Source organism: Microcaecilia unicolor, chromosome 9, assembly GCF_901765095.1.
Source record: "Microcaecilia unicolor chromosome 9, aMicUni1.1, whole genome shotgun sequence".
In the NCBI taxonomy this organism is placed as follows: Eukaryota; Metazoa; Chordata; class Amphibia; order Gymnophiona; family Siphonopidae; genus Microcaecilia; species Microcaecilia unicolor.
The window spans coordinates 175584534-175608476 of NC_044039.1; the positions used below are offsets into that span (position 1 = coordinate 175584534).

Consider the following 23943-nt stretch of genomic DNA (forward strand, 5'->3'; position numbering starts at 1 on the left):
CCATGGATTTTAAAAAAAACACACTTATGGAGTTGATGCCACCACTGACTGCATAAGTACTTTTGAACCTTGACCTCACAAGTAAATTATAACATTTTAGTAATGTGGTTATATAAATCAAGTAGAATATGATTAGCTGTTAAAAAATGTTCTTTTGTTTAATTGTGCTTTATTTAACCCCTAATACTTAATATTCTATAATTTTTGGCATTCTCATACAGAATTTTTACTGAAAGTTAAGTTTAGTAAAAATGAAGTTGTGGTCTCTTGCATCTGTGTGCAGAAACCTATATAAAGGTGACTTGGATAGTTTTGTTTTCCTTAATTATATAGACCTTTCCCGTTACAAATTCTCCTTATGATGTGATACTTCCTGGCTCATCATCAGCCCTGACAAAGCAAAGTTCCTTACGGGTGACAAATATGACACTTTCTGGAGGAATGAACACTTGCCTTGGATCTGATCACTTCTCCCAGATGTTGGAGGATATGCAACCAATTGATTGGAACAAGTGTAAGCATATACTCTGTATTACTTTTCTAAATGATAATGTATTTTATTCTACTTTAAAATTATACTCTTATTTTGAATATTCACAAATCTGATGTTCTATTTCTTTCTATGAGTCAGAAAGTCAAAGCACTGTCATTTGAGGGGGGTCAATCAAGCTTCAGATAGGAGTGGTTAACTAGATCTTTCTCTAAGGTAACCACCTCAGTGGTTGATGTCATCAACAGTACATCGATACACAATATTTTAGAAAAGTCTACAAAGTTTTTTCTAGGCATGCATGTGATTTCTTAATCATTCACCAAACAGGAGTCCCCCTCATTACTTAGTTTTCTGCAGCACTCATTGGCTGTATTTCTGTTCCTATAGTAGTACAATCTTTTATTTTCTTCATAGCTTGGGCCTCTTCAGTAGGTACGCTTTCCCTTCAGCCCTGTAGGCCTCCCAGACAGAATTTTTGGAATTTGCTTTTAAACACATGTACTCTACTCCAAGAATTTTTCTCATTTTAGTGAGCCAGTATTGAGTGACCCTGGTTCATACCTTCATTCTTGTGACATTTTGTATGATTTTGCTTCTCTCTTTTTCTCAGTATGGTAGACAAAAGATTCAGCTTCTAGAAATGCCCTCACTGCAACTGGAATATGTTCATCTTGGACTTGCACTGTATTTGCAGGCCTGCTTGCATGTAGAGCACAAAAAAAGGTTATCTACAGCAATAGAAGCATTCACGAAGAACAGCTCTAGAAAACTGTTCATAGTGGTTATGGAGGTTTGAAGCTAACCCTCTGCTTGGCTGCGGTGTTTTTCACATATTTTGAGAAAATATCAGTGAGAGGCAAATAAAATGAATGTTCCCTGACCCCCATCCCCAGGGTTTAACTAATATTGCTTTCCTGTTTAAAGAACTTTGTCTTTGAGATTCCAGGGTATAAACTTAGCAGATTTTAAAAATTGTATAGGAAAAATGCGAACAGCAATCTGTGGGGCCCTTTTACTAAGCTGCATTAGGCGCTAATGTGTGCCTAATACAGCTTAAAATGATGTACTGCAGGATACACTCATGCATCCTTCAGTAGCTGGCAAATTAGCACACACTAATCAGGGCGCTAAAAATAATTTGTATTGTTTTTTTGGAAGGGGCAAAGAGTGGGCTAACTGGTTAGTGCAGGATTACCACATGAGCCTTTATCATCTACAAAATAAGTGTCACTAAGTCATCATGCATTATTTTTTTAAATGGCCAAGCACTAATGGCAATATTAGCACATGGACATCTTCAACTGTAGTCCGTCGTACAGACGTCCAAATTTCAAGGGGGCGTGTCATAGGTGTAGCGAAGGTGGGACTTGGGTGTGCCTAACACTTGGACGTCTTTTTTTTAATTTATAAAAGTCTTTATTGAACTTTGTTGATACAATACAAAAATAATCAGCACATTACAGTACAATAGTGGATTAACTATCCACAGATAAATCAATCTTGATAAAATCTCACCAAGAAGTGAGAAAATGAATTTCAATCTGTATCTTAGTAATAATAACTCCCAAATGACTTGAATATTTTTCAGTTTTTGACCCAAGTACCCCTGGACCCCAAGAGAAAAGAAGCCCCCCTCCACCCCCCTAAACTCCCTCCTTACCTTACTCCCCCTCCCTCCCTAATCAGCCTCTGTCACTCCCCCATGTCACTCAAGCCATATACACTCATCTCAACTTCATACAGTGTCCTCTTTTTAATTGCTGTCAGTCTCTCCATTTCACATAGATAACACACCTTCGTGATCCAGCTCACCAACGAGGGGACCAGGGGTGACTTCCAACTCTGTGTCAGATTCACTCGAGCAGCCTGCAAAATCGCCCTCACCAGGAGCCACTCATCCCACTTAAGTCCTTCTGGTCTCTGCCCAAGTATAAATACTAACGGATGCCACCGCACAGACTTGCCCACCCATACCTGGATACGGAATTGCACACCCTTCCAGTAAGCCTTTGCTTTTGGACATGTCCACCAAATGTGGCCCATTGTACCGATGGCCCCACACTTCATCCAGCAAGTCTCCGTAACCTGCACAAACATATGATGTAAACGCGCTGGTGTGAGATACCACCTATAGAATACCTTAAGCGCATTCTCCTTCATAGCCACCGACCGCGCGGATCTCAAGATCCCCCTCTCCAACTGCAACCACTTCTCATCTGGCAAAATAAAATCTAATTTCTGTTCCCACTTCCTCCGATGTAATAAGGAAGGGTCTTGATGCGCCACTAATGAAGCATATAAAAAGGTAATCATACCTCTTGTGGTTTGGAACCGCACTCAGACATCTTCCATCGGATGCACCTCCCTACGCAGGCACTCAGAATAGTTGGGCCCTGTCAAAAAATGCCAGCCACAACTACTGTGCCAGCAGTTTGTGGGTATTGCAGACCACTTCAGACAGGCGGACCCAGGTCCATACCCCCCCTACCTGTTACATTTGTGGAGGAAACAGCAAGCTCTCCAAAACCCACCACAATCCACTGTACCCATATATAGGTGCCCCCCTGCACTCGTAAGGGCTATGGTAGTTTTTGACATGGACGTCTTTGGTTTTGAAAATCACATTTTCTTAAGTCAGTATTCTACTGTTTATAGAGTCTGGCTTCCTTGGGCAGAGAGGAGGGGGGTTCTCTATTTCAATTTCTGTTGCTGGTGGTGGTTGTTTTGTTTTGTTTGTTTTTGTGGCTCCCTATTCTGTATTAGATTGGAATATTGTCACAATTTGGGCTTCTGCCAGGTGCTTGTGACCTGGGTTAGCCACTGTTGGTTTGACCCAGCATGACTACTCTTATGTTATATAGATGAGGATCTGTCCATGTTCTGCATGTGTGCCTGAGGTGAAGGATTCTGCTAGCACGTAGCATCTGTGTAGGAATGTGTAACAGTGCAGCTTGTTCCAGTTTCCCAATAGTAGGTTAATTGGTGCTCTAGAGCCCAGTGTAATATATATAGCACTGTCTGTTCAAAGGTGGGTTAGGGCTGTTATGGTGTGGCAAGTGGTGTTCTAGAGCAGTGTTTCCCAAGTTGGTCCTGGAGTACCCCCTTGCCAGTCAGGATTTCAGGATATCCACAGTAAATATGCATGACATTGATTTGTATATATTGCCTCCTTTACATGCAAATCTTTTTCATGCAGATTCATTGTGGATAACCTGAATGGCAAGGGAGTACTCCAGGACCAATAGGGAAACACTTCTCTAGGTCCCACTGTAATATTTATAGCACTATCTTTTTGTAGGTGGATTAGGGCTATTATGGTGTTGTAAGTTTTCAGTATAGGTTTTGGGTGTCTTTTTGCAGGGGTTTGTGTTATTTCACAAAATGTCTAGCCCTATTTGAAAGTAGGCTCTGGGGCAAGGGCCCTTGTCACCTAAAATAAAAATGTTCAGGACTAGTGTTCTTCACATCCTGTAGAATCAACACACAAACGCCCGTCTGATTTAAACAAGGTGTCTAGCAGTGGAAGGAATGTGTGTACTATTCCTGAGGTGATGGTCACGATTTGAATATTTTTACTTTGTAGTTGAGAAGACAAGTTACCTGCTCTGGCCAGTCCAGGGATCTCTTCTGCGTCCTGCCTCTTGATGTAACTTACTGTTTCCTTGTAGGCAGGATGCAACAGAGACAGCCTGTATTAATCAGTGCCCGCTACAGCCCCTGAGCAACAACACAGACACTGCTGTGTAACTGACACCAACAGGCGCCTATTTTATAAAAGTCTGCTCCCCCTGAGATCAAAACCTGGCTACGCCTCTGGGACAGACCCTCATCTATATAAACATAAGATTAGCCATACTGGGTCAGACTACTACTACTACTATTTAGCATTTCTATAGCGCTACAAGGCATACGCAGCGCTGCACAAACATAGAAGAAAGACAGTCCCTGCTCAAAGAGCTTACAATCTAATAGACAAAAAATAAATAAAGTAAGCAAATCAAATCAATTAATGTGAACGGGAAGGAAGAGAGGAGGGTAGGTGGAGGCGAGTGGTTACAAGTGGTTACGAGTCAAAAGCAATGTTAAAGAGGTGGGTTTTCAGTCTAGATTTAAAGGTGGCCAAGGATGGGGCAAGACGTAGGGGCTCAGGTGTCCTGTTTCCAACAGTGGCCAACCCAGGTCACAAGCACCTGGCAGAAACCCAAATTGTGACAACATTCCATTTTACCAATCTAATACAGAATAGGGAGCCACAAAAAAAAAAACAACAACAACAAAATTGAAATAGAGAACTTCTCACTCTCTGTCCAAGGAAGCCAGACTCTATAAACAGTGCAATACTGGTAGAAAAGAGACAGAAATGCATTTTCTTCTGTACATTTTACAAAGCAGGTATTTCTCAGTCCTTACAAAGTATTAAATAACATTTTCTACCTTTGTTGTCTGGGAATTTGGCTGGTCCCAGTCTTTTTTTCCATGTTCCATGAGTCAGCCTTACAAATTCTTTTCAAGGGTGGCCTTTCATTTTCTTCTCTTGCCTCTTGTCTTCTTCCTTTCCTTCTCTACATCTGTTTGGCACTGATCTTGCATTTTACATCCCCACTATCAAATAGCTGTGAATAGAGCTGCCACGTGATCCAGTTCCAAAAGAGAGGCTTTTCAACCAGTCCTAGTGTGAACTCACATCCCAAATTCATTTGGGATTTGCAGTCCCTGATTCTACCTATCAAAATCTGTGCTGCAGTACATCCGAAATGACTTAAGAAAATGCACTCGGATCCCTCTACTGTTGTTTGAACAATTTATTTTCTCCTTTGCTTTGGTCCCGCTGTCTCTTTTCTGTTTTTCTCTGTTTCTTCTGCCTTTACAGGGTCTTTTGCCCATCTGATTTCTTCTGTCTCCAAGTGCACCAACCTTCTTTCCTCTGCACAACTATTTGTCCTGTCCAGCATCTCCCTTCTGTGTCCCTTGTCCCTATCCTACCCCCAAGTTCAGCATCTGCCATTTCTGTGTCCCCATCTCCCCCCCTTTTTTAGCACAAGCCTACCTGGTCTCCTCTTCTCCCCCTTTTCTAGCATCTCCTGTCCAGGTGTCCCCATCTCTCCCTTTTTCTAGCAGTGCCCTGTGTTCCTATCTTCCCCCTTTTTCCAGCACTACCCCTGTGTTACCATCTTCTCCCTTTTCCAGCATTACCTCTTTGTCCCCATCTCACCCCTCTTTCACCATTGTCCCCATATCTCCATTCCTCCTTCCAGTGGTGCCCCTCTGTGTCCCTATCTCCTCCTCCCCTTTTCAGTAGTGCCCCCTCTGTGTCCCTATCCCACTCCTTTTCAGTGGAGCCCCTATCTTCCACCCTTTTCAGTAGTGCCCCTGTGTCCCCATTTCTTCATTTTCTAGCACTGCCTCTTTGCATTCCAATGTCCCTCTCCTCTCCCTGTCCAGCATTTACCCTTCTCTCTCCCCATGTTAACCTTCTTCCCCATCTCTTTCAGCGCTCCCCATCCTTCTTGGGGACACATATCTCCCTGGCCTGCTCCCACGGTCCATCCTCTGGCAGCTCCAAGGAGGTTAAATAGAAAGGAGGCCAAGTGACATCAAAATGTTGAAACCAATTAGGCCAATCTCACTTTCCCCTTCCCCACACAGCTGTCATTGCTGTACTCTCAAAACAAAGCAAGCAAACCTATGAGCTGCTACATCCACGTTGTCACTCTTTATTGTTAAAAAAAAAATCCTTTATCCTCCGCCTTTTAAGACACTGCCTATCCTGCTGGATAGTGATGGCACAAGGAAAGCAAGTTTGGTCCAGTGAAGACTAACTCAAAATAACCTGTTTCTTAGCTGGGCCCTAGTATTACCATCTTAAAAATGCAACCATACTATGCCTCTGTAGATATGTTCCACTAATGTTAAACAGTTAACTGGATTTCTTGAAAGGGTTATATAAACGTAGGATTCATGACTAGGGGCACAAACAATATCACAATTCCTCATATAGAGCCAAAAACAACTTTTTAGGGCAGATAGTGTTCCTTTTATTATTGACCAGATAGAGAAGAGTTCTCAGTTTTGGCACAATATAAGTCATCACAAGAACAAAATATAAGAAAACCAGTGGACTGAATTAGGGGCTTATAGCCCATTTATGTTTAAACAAAAGAGATCTGCATGAAACAAAATATTTATTTTTATTTTGACTTATAAAACTACTTGCCCCTGAAACACGTTCAAAACAGAATAATCCCTTTGTGTATCTAAAAGGTAAATGTCTACAAAACAGATGAAGATGTGATTCCATGTGCCCCAATGAAAGGAGAGTTTAATTCTACATCCATTTAATTTCAGTATATTCTACCATTTAATTTCAGTACATTCTATCATCTTTATAACACCAGGCTTCCAAAGGCAGATTACAACTACAGTTAAGATGCACCCATCAGGATACAGGATAGCCTCACTGAAATCTGGACATCTATATATAAGAACAGTGAAAAAAATGAGCACAAACTATAGAGTATATAATTGCAGTTTCTACCAGCTACAATATTTTTTTAAACTGTTTTAGTGATATTAAATTGTTACTTCTTTTCTTCTCCATCTTTTAAGATTGAGCAACAATAAAGAATGACAAGGTGGATGCAGCACCTCAAAAGTTTGCTTGCTTTGTTTGGAGTGAACTGAAATGACGGCTGCGCGGGGAGGAGGGGGATGGAAAGTGGAAACAGATTACAAATTGGCTTCCTTACCTTGCTTACAGTGGACTAGATAGGTTCACTTCCACTGTGGTCTTGGGCAGCACTTTCTCCCTTCTCCATCCCCTCCCGAGTTTTGCATTTCTCCCTCTCTTCTGCCTGCTCTCCCCGTCCGCGTGGTCTGGTCATTTTTACTGCCCTGAAGCGCCATTCTTCCTCCAGCACCAGCGATTCCCATAGCCTTCGCCAGCGTGCATCGTCGGGGCCTCTCCTCAGGTGCGCGTCCCACCTTTGCGGAAAACAGGAAGTTGCAGAGTAGGCGGGACGCTCCTAAGGAGAGGCCCCGACGACGCACGCTGGCAGAAGGCTGGCTATGGGAATCGCCGGTGCTGGAGGGAGAACGGTGCGTCAGGGCAATAAAGTAAGCAGACCACGCGGACGGGGAGAGTGGGCAGAAGAGGCAGAAAAAGATTGGAGCCTCGCTTGGGAGAGGGCAGAAAAAAATATTGACAAGAGGCGCATAGGCGCCATTTTTTCTACAAACCTGTTTGGGGGAGCGACCGCTCCCCCTGCCCCCCTCTAGCTTCGCCACTGGGAAGGAGATTAATTAGATTAATTGTCCTAGTGTGTTTGTTTTTAATTTTATTGTTATGGGTGGGAATTGTCCTCCCCGTGTAATGGGAATTGGTTCAGTGGGAATTGTCCTGGGTGGGAATTGTCCAGATCAAAATTAGTGGGTGGGAACTGACCTAGAACAACATGGCCTGATATTGAATGTCTGAGCATTATATCAACGGCGACAGCATTAAAAAAATGCTGACTGCCACCAGCTAATTATTACCCTATAAAATACCAACATTTACTCACATTTTTAGCACCTAAAATATCAGCTCCTTATTAAAATTACAGAAAGGTTGTAAATCAAATCTCACCCCCCATCTCCCTCTGCCCCCATGGGTAGTTATGTACTGAGAAAAGGATTCAATTTAGGGGGAAAGTAATCAAGATGCAGTGAAAGGTGAGTTTTTACTGCACCTTGATTTACCACGAGATTTAGCAACCTGCAGTATCTTAGTACTACATGTTGTTGAAATCCCAAAGCCCCCCCCCTTCAGCGAGGGCCTCATGGCACTGATATGTTTATGGCACACATAACTGCATGTGCCCAGTTATAGAATTTTCTTTAAATTCTATATTAGTGCGGGACTGGAGTTGAATAGCGGCTAAGCCCCACCACAGCTCACGTAGAGTTCCCCTGAGGACGCACAGCGCGAAACATGCCAAGCATGTAGGGAACCAGGGAACCAAAAACACCGACTCGAAGTGAGAACTCCAGTCCCGCACTAAAGGGAACCAAGGAATGATTGGATTTTAATTTCACCCAGAATGGGGATCCCCACAGGACATTAATATCTACACAGTTGAACAGCACAGACTCCGGAACGAAGCTAAGTAGCAATACTTAATATAAAGATATTATATATATATTCAATTTGTGACAATTATTTTCAGCCTTTCATTTCATTATGGAGTGGAGGAGTGGCCTAGTGGTTAGGGTGGTGGACTTTGGTCCTGAGGAACTGAGTTCAATTCCCAGCACAGGCAGCTCCTTGTGACTCTGGGCAAGTCACTTAACCCTCCATTGCCCTCCGCATAGAGCCTGCCATGAGTGGGAAAGCGTGGGGTACAAATGTAACAAAAAAAAAATTATCCCTGTTTTTTTTCATTTTTAGTATTGCTTGTGTCCAAAAAATGTCCCAATAATATAATACACATGCTGGTTATTTTAAGAAATACAAATCTGATGTCACTGAAATACTTCTTACTGAATCCTTCTCAGTTGCACTGGACTTCCAACCATCAGTTTCACCCAAACACATGGGCTTCTTCAGGGAGTAATAAGCTTATTCAGTTGTTTTCTCATGCAATCATCAGAATAGAATTGCTCTTATAATATGGTCACCATGCTGGCACTACCTATTAGGCCCATTATCTGGATAATTTTTCGTTCTGCCCCTGCTCTACCCCTTAACAGGTGGATCTTATATTGACAGTATCAAGCTCAATACTATCCTTATAATTTTTGAAATATACATATAGGTAAGTTATGTGTTTCACTTACTGTTGCTTGTTTTTAATAGATATTCTGTGAGGACAGCAACATAAGGGGGTTTTTTACTGAAGCTTTGCTCGCATTATCAGCAGCAGGGCCCATTTTATTCCTGTGGGCCCTGCTGCAGATAAATTGAGCTAGGCTTTAGTAAATGACCCTCTAAGTTTCCACACATACCTTCTGCCTTCCCCCTGGAGCTGCCTTATATCTATTTTTATAGAACTGAGATGGGCACCTGGGTGTCACTGTTGAGTGGGAAATTCTACGTATTCCTGGAAAAAGCTTTATTGGCTTTTCTAGTCCTTTCCAGGAATGCTCCACTGTAGCACTTGGTGAGATCACCCACTTTCTGTTCTCAGAAAACACTTGTGTTAGGTAAGCAACTATAGATTTCTAGGAAATTCGTTTTATTTAAACAGAAAATGTGCTGTTTGAAAATTACCTTGTTTTGTTTATTTAGAAAAACATTTAAGTTTATCTAATTTTAAAAGTCAGTTAAGCTGAAAATATTCCCATCATTGTTTAAAATAGTCAGAGATATTGGTAAACCACCCATTTCCTTTACTGAAGAAGATCTTCTGACACTACTGCTATGATACAACAGTAGTAGGGAGACATTTTCAGGAAAGATCACAATTTGGGTTGACAATTTTTATGCAACAGTAAAGAAATTTCATGTGAATTTTGAATGTAGGAGTTGCTCTTCATAAATATCATTTACAAAGAAATTTCCACATGTAAAACAGTGTTGTATATGGAAATGGTCTGTTTGAAGCAGAGTTTGCACTTATTTGTGTACTTTCAAAACTTCAATCATCTACATGCTGTTTTATCCAGAAAACTTGTGTGCAAATAATATAAATGTAAACACATGGTTTCCTGGGATAATTGTAAATGCAGAAATGCTCACATACTTTCATTTTGAAAATCTGAGAATATTCACCCAGAAAAAGATATGCATGTCCATTTACTTATGTGTGCAGTTTTTTTTAAGTTACAGCACTCACTAATTACCCATGTTTTCTTGCAAGTGTTCTATGTTCTTAGGGGTTCTTTTGTCACATTCATCATAAATTTTGTAAATGTTTTAACCGCATATGAAATTTGTAATAGCAAAAAAGTGACATGAACAACTGAGCAATTAATTTACAGCTGTTGGTATGATTTAGAGATACCATAGATAGAGATTTGAACCACTTCTAACCTGTGCAGGTTGTCATTATTAATATTTATTTGACTTATATATGTGGGATGAATTTCAAGCAGAAGAAGTGAAACTGCAGTACAGACAGGACAATCAATCTACCAATGGTCTTAAACTATGCCTCATTTGTCCCACAGTATTTATTGCCCTCTCCTTTTCCCCTCTCTGTGAAGTAGAACCCAATTTCAAATACAAAGAGTTATATAAACATCCGAGGTACCAACTTACTTAAACATTTAGCAGGAAATTTAAAAAGAAATTGAACCCCTAACCTTATGAGTTGCTGTCTCAAGTCCAAGAAATCTTCTCCTGGGTTGTCTTTGAGAAATATAGGAACATCCAATTAAGGGGCCCTTTTACTAAGCTTTGTTAGGTGATAATGTGCACCTAACACAGCTAAACATAGAGTACTGTGGGACGATCTCAGGCATCCTGCAGTAACTCTGAAATGTTCATGCACTAACCATATGCTAATATATATATATATATATTTTTTTTTTTTTTTTTAATGGAGTGTGTTGTGGGTGGAGAATAGGAATTCCTATGCTAACCAGTTAGTGCATCTACATTACCATGCTCTAACTAGTTAGCACAGGGGATACCATGTGAGCCCTTACCGCCTACAAAATGGGTGGCGGTAAGTGCTCACACAGTAATTTTTAAACATGACCACACACTAATTGCAACATTAGCATATGGCCATTAATACAAAAAATAGAAATCTGACCATTTTATGGCTCTGATAAAAATGACCTTAGTGCGTAGGAAAGACCCACATAAGGGCATTCAAAGGCCACTTTTTGCTGCACCTTAGTAAAAGGCCCCATAAGAGTACAGCCACAAAGCCCTCTAGAATGGGACAGCTAGGAGACAGAAGAGAGTGCTTCATGTCTTGCAGTTCTCATTTCCTTTTCTGGGAGGTGAGATGGAATAAGAGCCTTAGAGAAATGAGGGAAAAGGGGAGACGATATGGCATAATTTGCAGCCTTGTATAAAATATTGAATCTTGTTATTTTTGTGAAAGAGTAATGGAATGAATCTTTTCATTCAGATAAAAAATCTAAACCCCAAGCTATGGGTATGGTGCATAATTCTCGAAGTATCCATGCAGAAATAGCCTTAAGACAGCTTAAAGGAGGAACAAGTTGTTCTCCAACACATTTGACACAACCGAGTACCTTCTCTCGAACTATATATATGACACCAACTGCCCAGCTTCATGCAAACAACCAAGAATATGAGAGCAGGTGAGAATTTTGATGATAACAAATTTTTAAAAATGTGCTCTTATTGTTGATTCTGTAGGTTCACTATTTCTATTTCTTTCCTTTATAAAAGTGGCAACTTTAAATGTTGATTCTATAGTTCAGCATTTTCTCTTCCTTTCCTTGACAAAATTAGTAATAAGATGACTACTTAAAAGCCTAATTACGCATAGGACATGCAGATAGGAATTGGGACATCCAGGTCAGGACATTCACAATTCCCTGATTATTGCCAGCATGTCCAGTTCCAACAACCATTTTAGAAAGAAACATGTTGAAGAAAAGAGCAGCATCATGCAGGGCTTTACATATGTAAGTACCAAAAAATGCATGTGTAGATGCCAGATTTCACAGAACTATATGTATAAGAGGAACTAATTAAGGAGCTGACTGCTGAGTGAAACTTTTTTCTTTTTCAAATATGTGAGATATAGTATAAGATACCTCAAAAGTAAGCACAATTGCCCCTTCAATCACTGATGGAGACCCCAGGTACAAATGAGGAGGTAACTGACACTTCTGTTTGCCTTGGAGCATGTGTATATACCGATAGGAAATTTAAAAAAAAACTATATGTGTGTATTCCCATTGACACACTGTACTTGCAGAACTGCAAACTTATTCAAAAGGAAACTCTACTTAGGTTTTCCCTTTGAAAAACTATGGGAACAGGATGCCTTTCTCATCATGTACCTTTGCACCTGCTTTGGAACAGCTGCAAATGTACCTAGAGGAAAGTAGGCACAGGACTTCCAACATTAAATCACCACATGTACTGTCCCTCTCTTGACTTAACCCCACCCTTTTCAACCAAAGGTAAAATTAACTGTGTGACTGATATGTAGTCTTTGAGGGGAACAGTTTTCAGCAAGTCTTTTTAAACTGGTAAGCATGTGTTTACTCATGTTGGAAAAAGCTTTGAAAATTACCTCTTCCCACCAAACTTATTCTCCAAAGATAGATCTAACAGTCACACAACTTATCCCATGTCTAGTCAGAAGGACCTTCTCTCAAGCTCTAACAAAGGTTCCAATGGTTCCTGGCAGAACTTGGTGGCATTAGATCTATAGAAACAAACCATTAGGAGGAAGTGATGTCAGCTCAAGCAATGGCAAACTGCTTTTCAAACCTCTATTTCACCCCCCCGATTGCCTCCTCCACAGAGATTTTGTTAGGGTAGCAGGTCTCCTGAACAATGACATCTTGCAAGAAGTCTGACGCCAGTAAATCTTCAGCTCCCCACTGGGACAAAAGAGCTGCCAAGGTGAAAGCGGCAGAACCACATGGCAGCAAGATGGCGCCAGTAGTGGAGTCTGAGACGGACAACTTGGACACAGATTTGGACGCTTCCTGCGGCATGATCCAAGCGCAGTATATACAAAATGATATGCATGAACTCAAGGCACATTTTCAGTTGGTACGCCAGGACTTGAAATCCACACTAGCAGGGATCAAAAAGGAACTGGGAGCTCTGTCGGCGAAACAGGAAGAGATGGAGGGGAGACTTATCCCAAAGCACGGAGACCAAGGTACTCTGGGAATGGGTTGAAGAAACAATCTCCATTTTAGAAGTGTTCCAGAGGGAAGCAGCTATTGCAAAGTGTGTGGAGGTGGCTCAAGATACCATACACCATAATCTGAAATTGGAAGACCCTGCGCTAGCAGCGCTTCTTGACAGGCTGGATAGAGTGCACAGGGCACTTGGGAATAAGCTGCGGGACATTGTGGTGTGTATGCATAATTTTCAACTCAAAAAAAAAAATGTTAAGACTGTCGAGGCTGCAGTCTTCCATTCAATGGACGGCAATTACAGTTGAGATCTTCCAGGATATTTCCACGATCACTTTGCAGCAACAATGAGAGTTTTCAGGAGTGACGGCCTTTCTGTGAGATGCTAACATTAAATACAAATGGAGCTTTCCATGTGGCCTGCAGTTTACAATGGTGTCACGAAGTGGGCTCTATCCCCAGGTGATACATGGCGCGCCTTACAGCAGCTTCAAGTGGCCAATCTACCAGAGGAAACCACAGTGGACATTCATAAACTGGATTTGCAACTGTTGGCCTCAAAGTAGCACAGAGTACAGAGGGGCAAGTCACGAGCTTGCACAGATTCTCGCTTGCCTAGCCCTCCAAGAGGTCAGAATGCCATAAGCACAGCCATACTGGGAAAAGACCAAGGGTCCATCAAACCCAGCATCCTGTCTCCGACAGTGGTCAATCCAGGCTTCAAGAACCCGGCAAAACCCAAGAAAAAACATATATATATATATTTTTTTTTTTAATAATGTTCAATGGACCTTTCCTTCAGGAATCTGTCCAAACCCCCCTTAAACTCTGTAAGGCCAGCTGCTGTCAGTACATTCTCCGACAACAAGTTCCAGAGTCCAACTGCACGCTGAGTAAAGAAAACCTTTCTCCTATTTGTTTTAAATCTACCATATTCTAGCTTCATCTTGTGTCCCCTGGTTCTATTATTTTTTGAAAGTGTAAACAAACGCTTCACATCTGTACGCTCTACTCCGCTCATTATCTTGTAGACTTCTATCATATCACCCCTCAGCAGCTGAAGAGCCCTAACTGTCTTAGTCTTTCCTCATAGGGAAGTCGTTCCATCCCTTTTATCATTTTCGTCGCCCTTCTCTGCACCTTCTCCAGTTCTTTTATATCTTTTTTGAGATGCAGCGACCAGAATTGGACACAATATTCGAGGTGCGGTCGCACCATGCAGCGATACAACGGCATTATAACATCCTCGTGTTTGTTTTCCATCTCTTTCCTAATAATACTCAACATTCTGTGCGCTTTCTTAGCCGCCGCAGCACACTGAGCAGAAGATTTCAATGTCTTATCAACGATGACTCCCAGATCCCTTTTTAGGTCTGTGACTCCTAATGCAGAACCTTGCATGACATAGCTGTAATTCGGGTTCCTCTTACCCAAATGCATCACTTTGCACTTGTCAACACTGAACTTCATCTGCCACTTGGACGCCCAATCCCCCAGTCTCACGAGGTCCTCCTGTAATCTTTCACACTCCTGCGACTTGACGACCCTGAATAACTTTGTGTCATCTGCGAATTTAATTACCTCACTAGTTACTCCCATTTCTAGGTCATTTATAAATATGTTAAAAAGCAGCGGTCCCAGCACATACCCCTGAGGGGCCCCACTAACTACCCTTCTCCATTGAGAATACTGGCCATTCAATCCTACTCTCTGCTTCCTTTCCTTCAACCAGCTCTTAATCCATAGTAATACCCTACCTCCGATCCCATGACTCTTCATTTTCCTCTGGTGTCTTTCATAAGGCACTTTGTCAAACACCTTCTGAAAATCCAGATAACACAATATCCACCAGCTCCCCATTGTCCACATTTTTGTTCACCCCCTCAAAAAAATGCAGTAGATTGTTGAGGCAAGACTTCCCTTCACTAAATCCGTGCTGACTTTGTCTCATCAGCCCATGTTTTTGTATGTGCTCTGTAATTTTATTCTTATTAATAGCCTCTACCATTTTGCCCGGTAACGACGTCAGACTCACCGGTCTATAATTTCCCAGATCTCCTCTGGAACCTTTTTAAAAAAATTGGTGTAACATTGGCTACCCTCCAGTCTTCCGGTTCAACACCTGATTTTAGGGATAGATTGCATATTACTAACAGTAGCTCTACAAGTTCATTTTTCAGTTCTATTAATACTCTGGGATGAATACCATCTGGTCCTGGTGATTTACTACTCTTCAGTTTGCAGAACTGACCCATTACATCCTCCAAGTTTACAGAGAATTCGTTTAGTTTCTCTGACTCGCCTGCTTCAAATACCCTTTCCGGCACCGGTGTCCCTCCCAAATCCTCCTCGGTGAAGACCGAAGCAAAGAATTCATTTAATTTCTCCGCTATAGCTTTGTCTTCCCCAATCACCCCTTTAACACCAATTTCGTCCAGCGGCCCAATGATTCTTTAGCTGGCTTCCTGCTTTTAATGTATCTAAAAAAAGTTTTACTATGTATTTTCGCTTCTAACGCTAACTTTTTTTCAAACTCCTTTTTTGCCCTCCTTATCTCCGCTTTGCATTTGGCTTGACATTCCTTATGTTTTATCTTATTATTTTCGGTTGGTTCTCTTGTCCATTTTCTGAAGGATTGTTTTTTTGCTCTGATGGCTTCCTTTACCTTACTGTTTAGCCATGCCAGCTGACGTTTGGTCTTTTTTCCTCTTTTTCTAATACGCGGAATATATTTGTCCTGTACCACTAGGATGGTGTTTTTGAACAGCATCCATGCCTGATGCCCTGCTACCTGAAGTGCCCCTGCTGCTTTGATAAGGGGGTTCCAGAAATTCCTTGGAACATAGTCTATCCCAGGGGTGCTGGCTAGATGGAGTTCCTATTTCTTGTTCTTCATTTGTTATGGTGTGCCTCTACTGGGAAACAGATGTCTCTGGTATTGCTCAATTTGGGTTGGATGAGTGAACTGGATGTGAATGCTAAATCTGTATGAATGAGGGGGGGGGCGGTGTTTAACGTCTCCATGGTGGTTTATACTGCTGTATATGCAGTGCGTGTTTTCTAGCAAAAAAGGTGCCGGTACTCAAATGCCAGACCACCCTTCAGGGGTGGGTTGATCACTGAGGGACCCACCCCCACAATAGCCAGGCCCCCTGCAACCAGTCACAGAATCTATGAAAAGGCAGAATTGGTGTGTAGAGCCTGAGCTCTTTTATTATAACTTGGGGACCATGAGTCAATTTTAGCAGACAATGAAAAAGGTGCCGGTACTCAGTACCCCCAAGTACCCCCTCAAAAAAAGCCCTGTGTATATGTCATGTATTTGAGGGATGTGCTGCTCCTTCAGAAGGCTTCTGAGGCTCTTGAACAGATGGGCACTGCGTCAATTTACTATGCCCATATTCCTGGAATATGAAGAGGGATGGAGGGCGGGAGAGGGGTGGTGGGATCTAGGGCAGATGAGGAGGAAATGGAGGGAGGGAGAAGGAGGGAGGAACAAGGAGGGGGTATAGGGGATATGTGCCTTGTTATTGAATTTGGGTATGATCAGTTCAATTATTGCTGGGCTCCATTCTGGGTGGGCTATTTTCTCAGAGGAAATTTGGGGGGGGGAGGGGGATGTTAATGTTGATACTTTGAATGTGAAAGGTTTAAACTCTCCGCATAAGCACAGTTTTTTGTTTAAGGAGTGCAAGAGATTAAGTCTAGGGATTGTCATCCTATAGGAAACCCATTTTTAAAAGATAGGTGAGAAACTGCTTTATCATAGAAAGTATCCTTCCATATTTTTAGCTGTTCCAAGGAGGAGATGAAAAAGCAGGGTGTGGCTATTATGATGCACAAATATATTGTATTTAAACTGCAAGCTGTTCATAAAGATGATGAGGGGCGCTTCTTAATGATCATGGGTTCCTTGAGAGGGAAACAGCTGATCCTTATTAACATTTATGACCCTAGTGATCATCAAAATGCCTTTTGGCAGTGGACAAGGGCTGTTATTTCCTCCGAGTCTGAGGGGTGTCACGGTTGTGGCCGTGTCCCATGCCTACACTCACCTGTCCTCCCGGTGACCAGGCCCTATGGCTGCTGTGGACTGCTTTCTCCCTGTTTCCCAAATGTGTTCCAGTCCTATTCTGATGTTCCAGCATTCCAGCCTTGCTTTGTTGTTCTTGCAGCCAAGCCTTGCTTTGATGTTCTTGCAGCCAAGCCTTGCTCTGGTGTTCCTGCTGCCAAGCCTCATTCTTACTCGTGACATCATCAGTAAATGCCTTCATAAAGCGCCTAGAAACCTTCCTGCTTTGCCTTTGCAACAGAGGTGTTCAGACGAGCTCTTGTCTGTGTGTGCTTGTTGCACTTCTTATCTGCTTTCAGCTTCTGTTCCAGTCCTGTTTGCTCCAGTCCTACCTGCCTTCAGCTTCTGTTCCAGCCCTGCCTGCTTTCAGTGTCTGTTCCAGCCCTGCTTGCTTTCAGCTTCTGTTCTATGCCTGTTTGCTCCAGTCCTGCCTGCCTTCAGCTTCCAGTCCTGCTTGCTTTCAGCTTCTGTTCTAGACCTGTTTGCTCCAGTTCTGCCTGCCTTCAGCTTGTGTTCCAGCCTTGCCTGCTTTCAGCTTCTGTTCCAGTCCTGTTTACTCCAGTCCTCCCTGTCTTCAGCTTGTGTTCCGCCCTGCCTGCTTTCAGCTTCTTGCCTTCAGCTTCTGTTCCAGTCCTGCCTGCCTTCAGCTTATGTTTCACTGCTGCTTGTTCCAGCCCTGCCTGCTCTGCTTCAGTCCCAGTCCTGCTTGTTCCAGCCCTACCTGCCTTCAGCTTCTGTTCCAGTCCTGCTTGTTCCAGCACTGCCTACCTTCAGCTTCTGTTCCAGTCCTGCTTGTTCCAGCCCTGCCTGCCTTCAGCTTCAGCTCCAGTCCAGCTCATTCTGGTCCGGCTTGTTCCAGTCCTGCCTGTCTTCCGCTCAGCTCCGGTCCTACTTGTACAAGTCGTGTCCATTTCCAGCTTAGATCCTTGTTTGGGTGGTTCGCTTGCTGCTTTTGCTGCTGCTGCTTGCCGGTAGTGACCCAAGGGCTAACTGCTCTTGACTCCGTGACAAGGGGCATCTGATGATTGGGGGGGGGGGGGGAGACTTTAACTTTGCTCCCAAGCCTAAGCTTGATAGAGCTGATGCTCCCATTTTGGTGGCAGCCAGGATGTGCAAGGCCATCAAGAAATGGCTGAGGGACCAGAAACTTTCTGATTTATGGCGCACTCAGCACCCCACTGCTGGGGAGTTCACATTTTACTCTCCAGCTAACAATAGTTATTCTTAGCTAGATCTTTTCTGGGGTGATAGTTTTGGTTGACTAGGGTGCAGAAGGCCCAGGGCCACTGAGAGACAGAGCCGGGGCAGAGCTGCCACATACCCCCATTTCCCTTACCTTCCTGCGTCTGCTATTCCCTCTGTCTGTCACTCTCCTGTTCCTATGTGCTGGGACCCGGGTTATCGCATTAACACAATCACATGGGTCCCAACACACAGGAGCAGGAAAGAGACAGACCCCAGTGCCAGGCCCAGGGAACCTTGCCCCCCCATCTGGGCAGCCCTGAGAAGGCCCATATAGAGAATATTACATGGTCAGACCATGCCCACATGTGGTGCTCATATAGCTGGGGACAGTCTGTCAAGGGTCAATCCTTTTGGTGTTTGAATGATTCCCTGCTTAAGGATGCCCGGGTTCTAGAAGATATTTGGCAGGAAATTGTGTATTATCTCCAGACTAATAACACAGGTGATGTGGGGTCCCCATCTTGTGGAAAGGTTTGAAGGGGGGGCCTGTAAGAAAAAAGAAAGACAAGCAAAGGAAATGACACTCCACCAGATGCCAGTGCACCTTGAAAAAGAGTATTTGACAACTGGCACTCCAGCTATTAGGGAGGAGATAAATAGGACACAGGCAGAATTACAACAGTTGCAGTTAGATGTTATTCAGTTCCACCTTTGGAAGATTAAGCAGCAGTTTTATGAACACAGTAATAAATCTGGCTGGTTATTAGCCTCTAAACGTGGAAAACGACAACTGGCCACGTCTATTCCCAAATTCAGTCCACTAAGGGTGAGCTACTTAGTAAAAGGAAGATATCCATAAGAGATTTCTTGAATTTTAAATGCAATTATATGCCCAAGACCCTTCCATAGATCAGATTAAGAACATAAGAACATAATTATTGCCATACTGGGACAGACCAAAGGTCTGTCAAGCCCAGCATCCTGTTTTCAACAGTGGCAAATCCAGGTTATAAGTACCTGGCAAGATCCCAAAACAGTACAATACATTTTATTCTGCTTATCCTAGAAATAAGCAATGGATTTTCCCCAAGTCCATTTTAATAATGGCTTATGGACTTTTCTTTTAGGAAGCTATCCAAACCTTTTTAAACCCCGCTAAGCTAACTGCTTCTACTACATTATCTGGCAACGAATTCCAGAGTTTAATTACACGTTGAGTGAAGAAATATTTTCTCCAATTCGTTTTAAATTTACTACTTTGTAGCTTCATTGCATACCCACTAGTCCTAGTATTTTTGGAAAGAGTAAACAAGCGATGCACGTCTACCAGTTCCACTCCACTCATTATTTTATAGACCTCTATCATCTCCCCTCAGTTGTCTTTTCTCCAAGCTGAAGAACCCTAGCTGCATTACCCTTTCCTCATAGGGAAGTCGTCCCACCCCCTTTATCATTTTCGTAGCTCTTCTCTGTTCCTTTTCTAATTCCACTATATCATTTTTGGGTTGTGGTGACTAGAATTGCACACAGTATTTGAGGTGTGGTCACACCAATACAAAGGCATTATAACATCCTCATTTTTTTTTATTTCTTTCTTAATAATACCTATATGTTTTCTTAGCCGCCGCCGCCGCACACTGAGCAGAGGGTTTGAACGTATCATCAACGATGACACCTAGATCCCTTTCCCTGTCGGTGTCTCCTAGAGGGAATCCGGTTACCTTCCCTCACAGAGGATGTGTGGACTCTCTTAGATGCACCAATCTCTGAGTCAGAACTCTTGCTAGTCAACAAAGACCTACCTCCAGTGAAGTCACCAGGGTTAGACGGCTTTACAAATGGTTATTATAAACAGTTTAGGGGACAGCTAGTGAACGTTTTGGTCAGGGTGTTCAACTTCCTTCAACAAGGGCAGAGTTTGCTGCCTGACATGAATATGGTGGACATTACTGTCTTGTGCAAACCTGGCCGGGAAAAGACTTGTTGCAGCTTGTGTCATCAGATCTCATTAATCAATGTGGACTTGAAGATCCTAGCCAAGATACTGGTGGACAGGCTGGTGCTCCATATGCTATCATTAATCAATCCTAATCAGGCTAGGTTTATCCCAGGGCACCAGACCATGGACAATATTAATAGAGTTATACACTTGATATGGGCTGCACGTCACATGAATACTCCTGCTTTTTTAATGGCAGTGGACATGGAAAAAGCTTTTGACTGTGCCACTGGGCCTTTATGTTCAAGGTGTTTCAAAGGTGGGTGTGGGCTCTGGGTTTTATACCTGGTTAGCCACACTGTACGCGAACCCAGATGCCCAAATTAAAATTTTCAGTTGGGGCAGGGGACTAGGCAGGGATGCCCTCTTTCCCTGGTCCTATTTGCCCTGGTCATGGAGCCTTTTGCTCAGTATATCAGGGGATGCCACATGTATAGCTGGTATCAAAGTAGGCATCCAGGCCCATAAGATCTCTCTATTTGCGGATGACGTGTTTTTGTCGATTTCCCAGCAAAGCGAGTCTCTCCCCACGATCCTACAGGAGATGAAGTTGTATGGCTCTATATCCAGTTTTAAAGCCATCTTGGACAAAACTGAAGCCCTTAATATCAACCTTTCAGGAGAGGAGTTGACTTGTACACAACGTTCAGTGGGTTAAAACGTCACTAAAATCTTTGGGTGGCCAACTTTCTAATTGGTTAGGTACCCTTTCAAACCTGAACTATAAACCTTTGCTTCAAAAATTAGAAGAGAACTTGAGAGAGTGGAATAGGGAAATCTTTTCCTGGATGGGTAGAACCGCTGTACTTAAAATGAACGTGTTTCCTAGACTCCTCTGTTTGGTCCAAGCTCTACCTATTGTTATTAAGGACCATACGCTATCTCAATGGCAGCGTCTGTTGCACTGCTTTGTGGGGGTGGTGGTAAGCAATGCTGTATACCATGGGTACCCTGTTTAAACATAAAGAGTTAAGGGGCCTGGGTATACCTGACTTGCACAGTTATTTCTTGGCTGCCCAGATGAGGCATGTTTGGAATTGGGGGGAAGGGGCGACTCTAAAATCACTAACACAGATAGAGCAATTTTGTGTGTTCCCTAATTCCCGTTATGTACTGTTTTGGGAATTTGTTCCTTTGAGGGGGGGGGCTCCTTCTGTAATCAATCCCTTTACTAGCCATGTTTTGCAGTTGTGGAGGCAGCTACGGAATTGTTTAGAGGGAGTGGTTACAGTCTAGATGCTATTATTACCCTCTTTTCAAATGGTGGTGGGTAGGTGGAGATTACTACTACTACTACTTGACATTTCTAAAGGGTTTAGCCTTGATAGCTCAGTTATTACAAGAGAGGTGGCTGAAAGCATTTGCCCAGCGCCAATCAGAGTACAATTTAACTAGGCTGGATTTTTTTCTTCTACCTCCAGTGCCGACATAGCCTGCAATGTGTGCTTAATAAGACAGCCACCACAAAGGCCCCAGGGGCTCTAGAGGTACTTTGGTCCCAGCATTCCACCATGAGAGGCTTGATCTCTGCACTCTAAGTATATTCGGGGATATCAGTTTGAGAAACTTTCTTATATGACACACTAGGAGACTGATCTTCAGCAGACATTTGGTATTCCACAGTGGACAGAGGTGGTTGGCTTGGTACATAAGACTAGTGTCTCAGCTCAGCTGCAGGAGACCAATGTTAAGGTGTTCATGTGTTGGTATATGATCCAAGTTTGATTACAGTCCTTTCGGAGTGGGGGGTCTGGGCATTGTTGGAGGGGTTGCAAGGATTGGGATTCATACATACACATTCTTTCATGTAGGGATTGCATACTAGCTGATATTAATGAGGCATTGGGGTTGCATCTGAGGAATACACCAGAACTGTGTCTATTACTTATGAGACTTGAGCATTGTACATTTGATCAATAGAAGGTGATAGTCAATTGCTTGTTGGCACTGAAATGTGCTATTGCTACAGCATGGAAGTTGACTTTGCCCCCAGAGACTGAAATTTGTGCTCTTGATGAAGCAGCTGCCATTCAGAGGAGTGCAGTAGTGAAGTTTCGGAGGAGGTGATCAGGTCTCCAGCAGTTTTTGGACATTAAACCGGACCTGTCAGCAAATGTCAGTCCATGATGGCCCCTTTTCTTTCCTTGTGTTCTACCTCTTGGATTTTGGTGGCTCATGATTGAATATCTTTCTTCACTCATATCTATTATAGCTGCTTTTTTATATGCTTCTGGGGTAGGGGAGGTAGGAAGGGGGGCGTTGGGGAAACTGTTCAGAATTTGGTTGATGCTGCCTTGAGTTGTTTATTGTACTTTGGAATCTGACCTTTAAAAAACTTCACAGGTTAAAACAAACAAACCATTATCCTTTGCTGGTTTGCTTCTTGAGTGCATGCTATAAATGTATATTTGTGGTGTAGTGATATTGAAAATGTGATGAAGTTACTCATCCCTACTATTTTTTTTTTTTGCCCTAAAGTGTTTTAGCACATAATAACATGTTACTCTAAGACCATACTAAATGCGCAATTTCTTCATGCTGTTTTATAGATTTGGGGGCAAGTCTATAACTTGGCACCTGCAGTTAGGCACACTGATGGTGCAAGCTGATTACCAGTTCTATAGCACTTACGTTTTTTCTTAGAGAATAGCGTATAATGCACTGATGCTCATAACTTCTCGTTTTCTCGGCACTTACTGCAGACATCCAGTTATAGAATTGCGCTTATAATTTAATACATTCCTTGAAATATTATTGTGATAAAGCACTCCTTTGAATACTATTATGCCATGCCAATTATATAATTTGCTTTACTGTACATTGATTAAAACTATGGTAGGGTATTCATTTTTATGGGCTAACCTCACAACTAGTGAATTGTAAGGTGAAAGACTGTGCCTTCAAATAATATACCACTGCTTCACAGTGATTACAAAATGTTGTACAATTAGCCTGGACCTTCAGCAGGCAGGCATGAATAGGGCACCTTTTATAATTATTTATGACTGTCAAATTGTTCATATATTTTACAATCTCATATAATATGTAATTTCTTAACTATGTTGTTACTCATAGATCCCTAATTAGATCCAGATAGAGAGTAGATTTTAGAAGGTAGATTTTCCACATAGAACCAGTAGAATAAGTTGAAAGATGAAAAATCATGTGCTTATTGTGTATCAATGTTATTTTTGTATGTTGAATTATTACTCTTTCAAGAGTCAGCAACCAAGTTATAGATGATAGCTTAAATGTTTAAATGCAATTTCAAAGCAGGGGCCATTCACATGTGGGGAAGCTGAGTACATCTAGGTGACAAGGAGGTATGATGGGGGCGAGTAGAGAGAGTGATCTGGGCAGGCCTACAAGCAGACATGCATTCCCTATTTCACTTAGGAAATACCTATCTGT

The 23943-nt window shown here is 42.5% G+C and overlaps 1 protein-coding gene across 2 annotated transcripts in view; it reads left to right on the forward strand.

Moving 5' to 3' along the window:
* LRRC9 (leucine rich repeat containing 9) overlaps positions 1 to 23943 on the forward strand; it is a 469353-nt gene that overhangs the window by 433711 nt on the left and 11699 nt on the right. For both annotated transcript variants that reach the window (XM_030213856.1, XM_030213854.1), the window contains 2 exons: positions 334 to 514; positions 11554 to 11749. In XM_030213856.1, coding sequence (XP_030069716.1) covers positions 334 to 514; positions 11554 to 11749 — 377 coding nt within the window. The remainder of the gene's footprint in view (positions 1 to 333; positions 515 to 11553; positions 11750 to 23943) is intronic.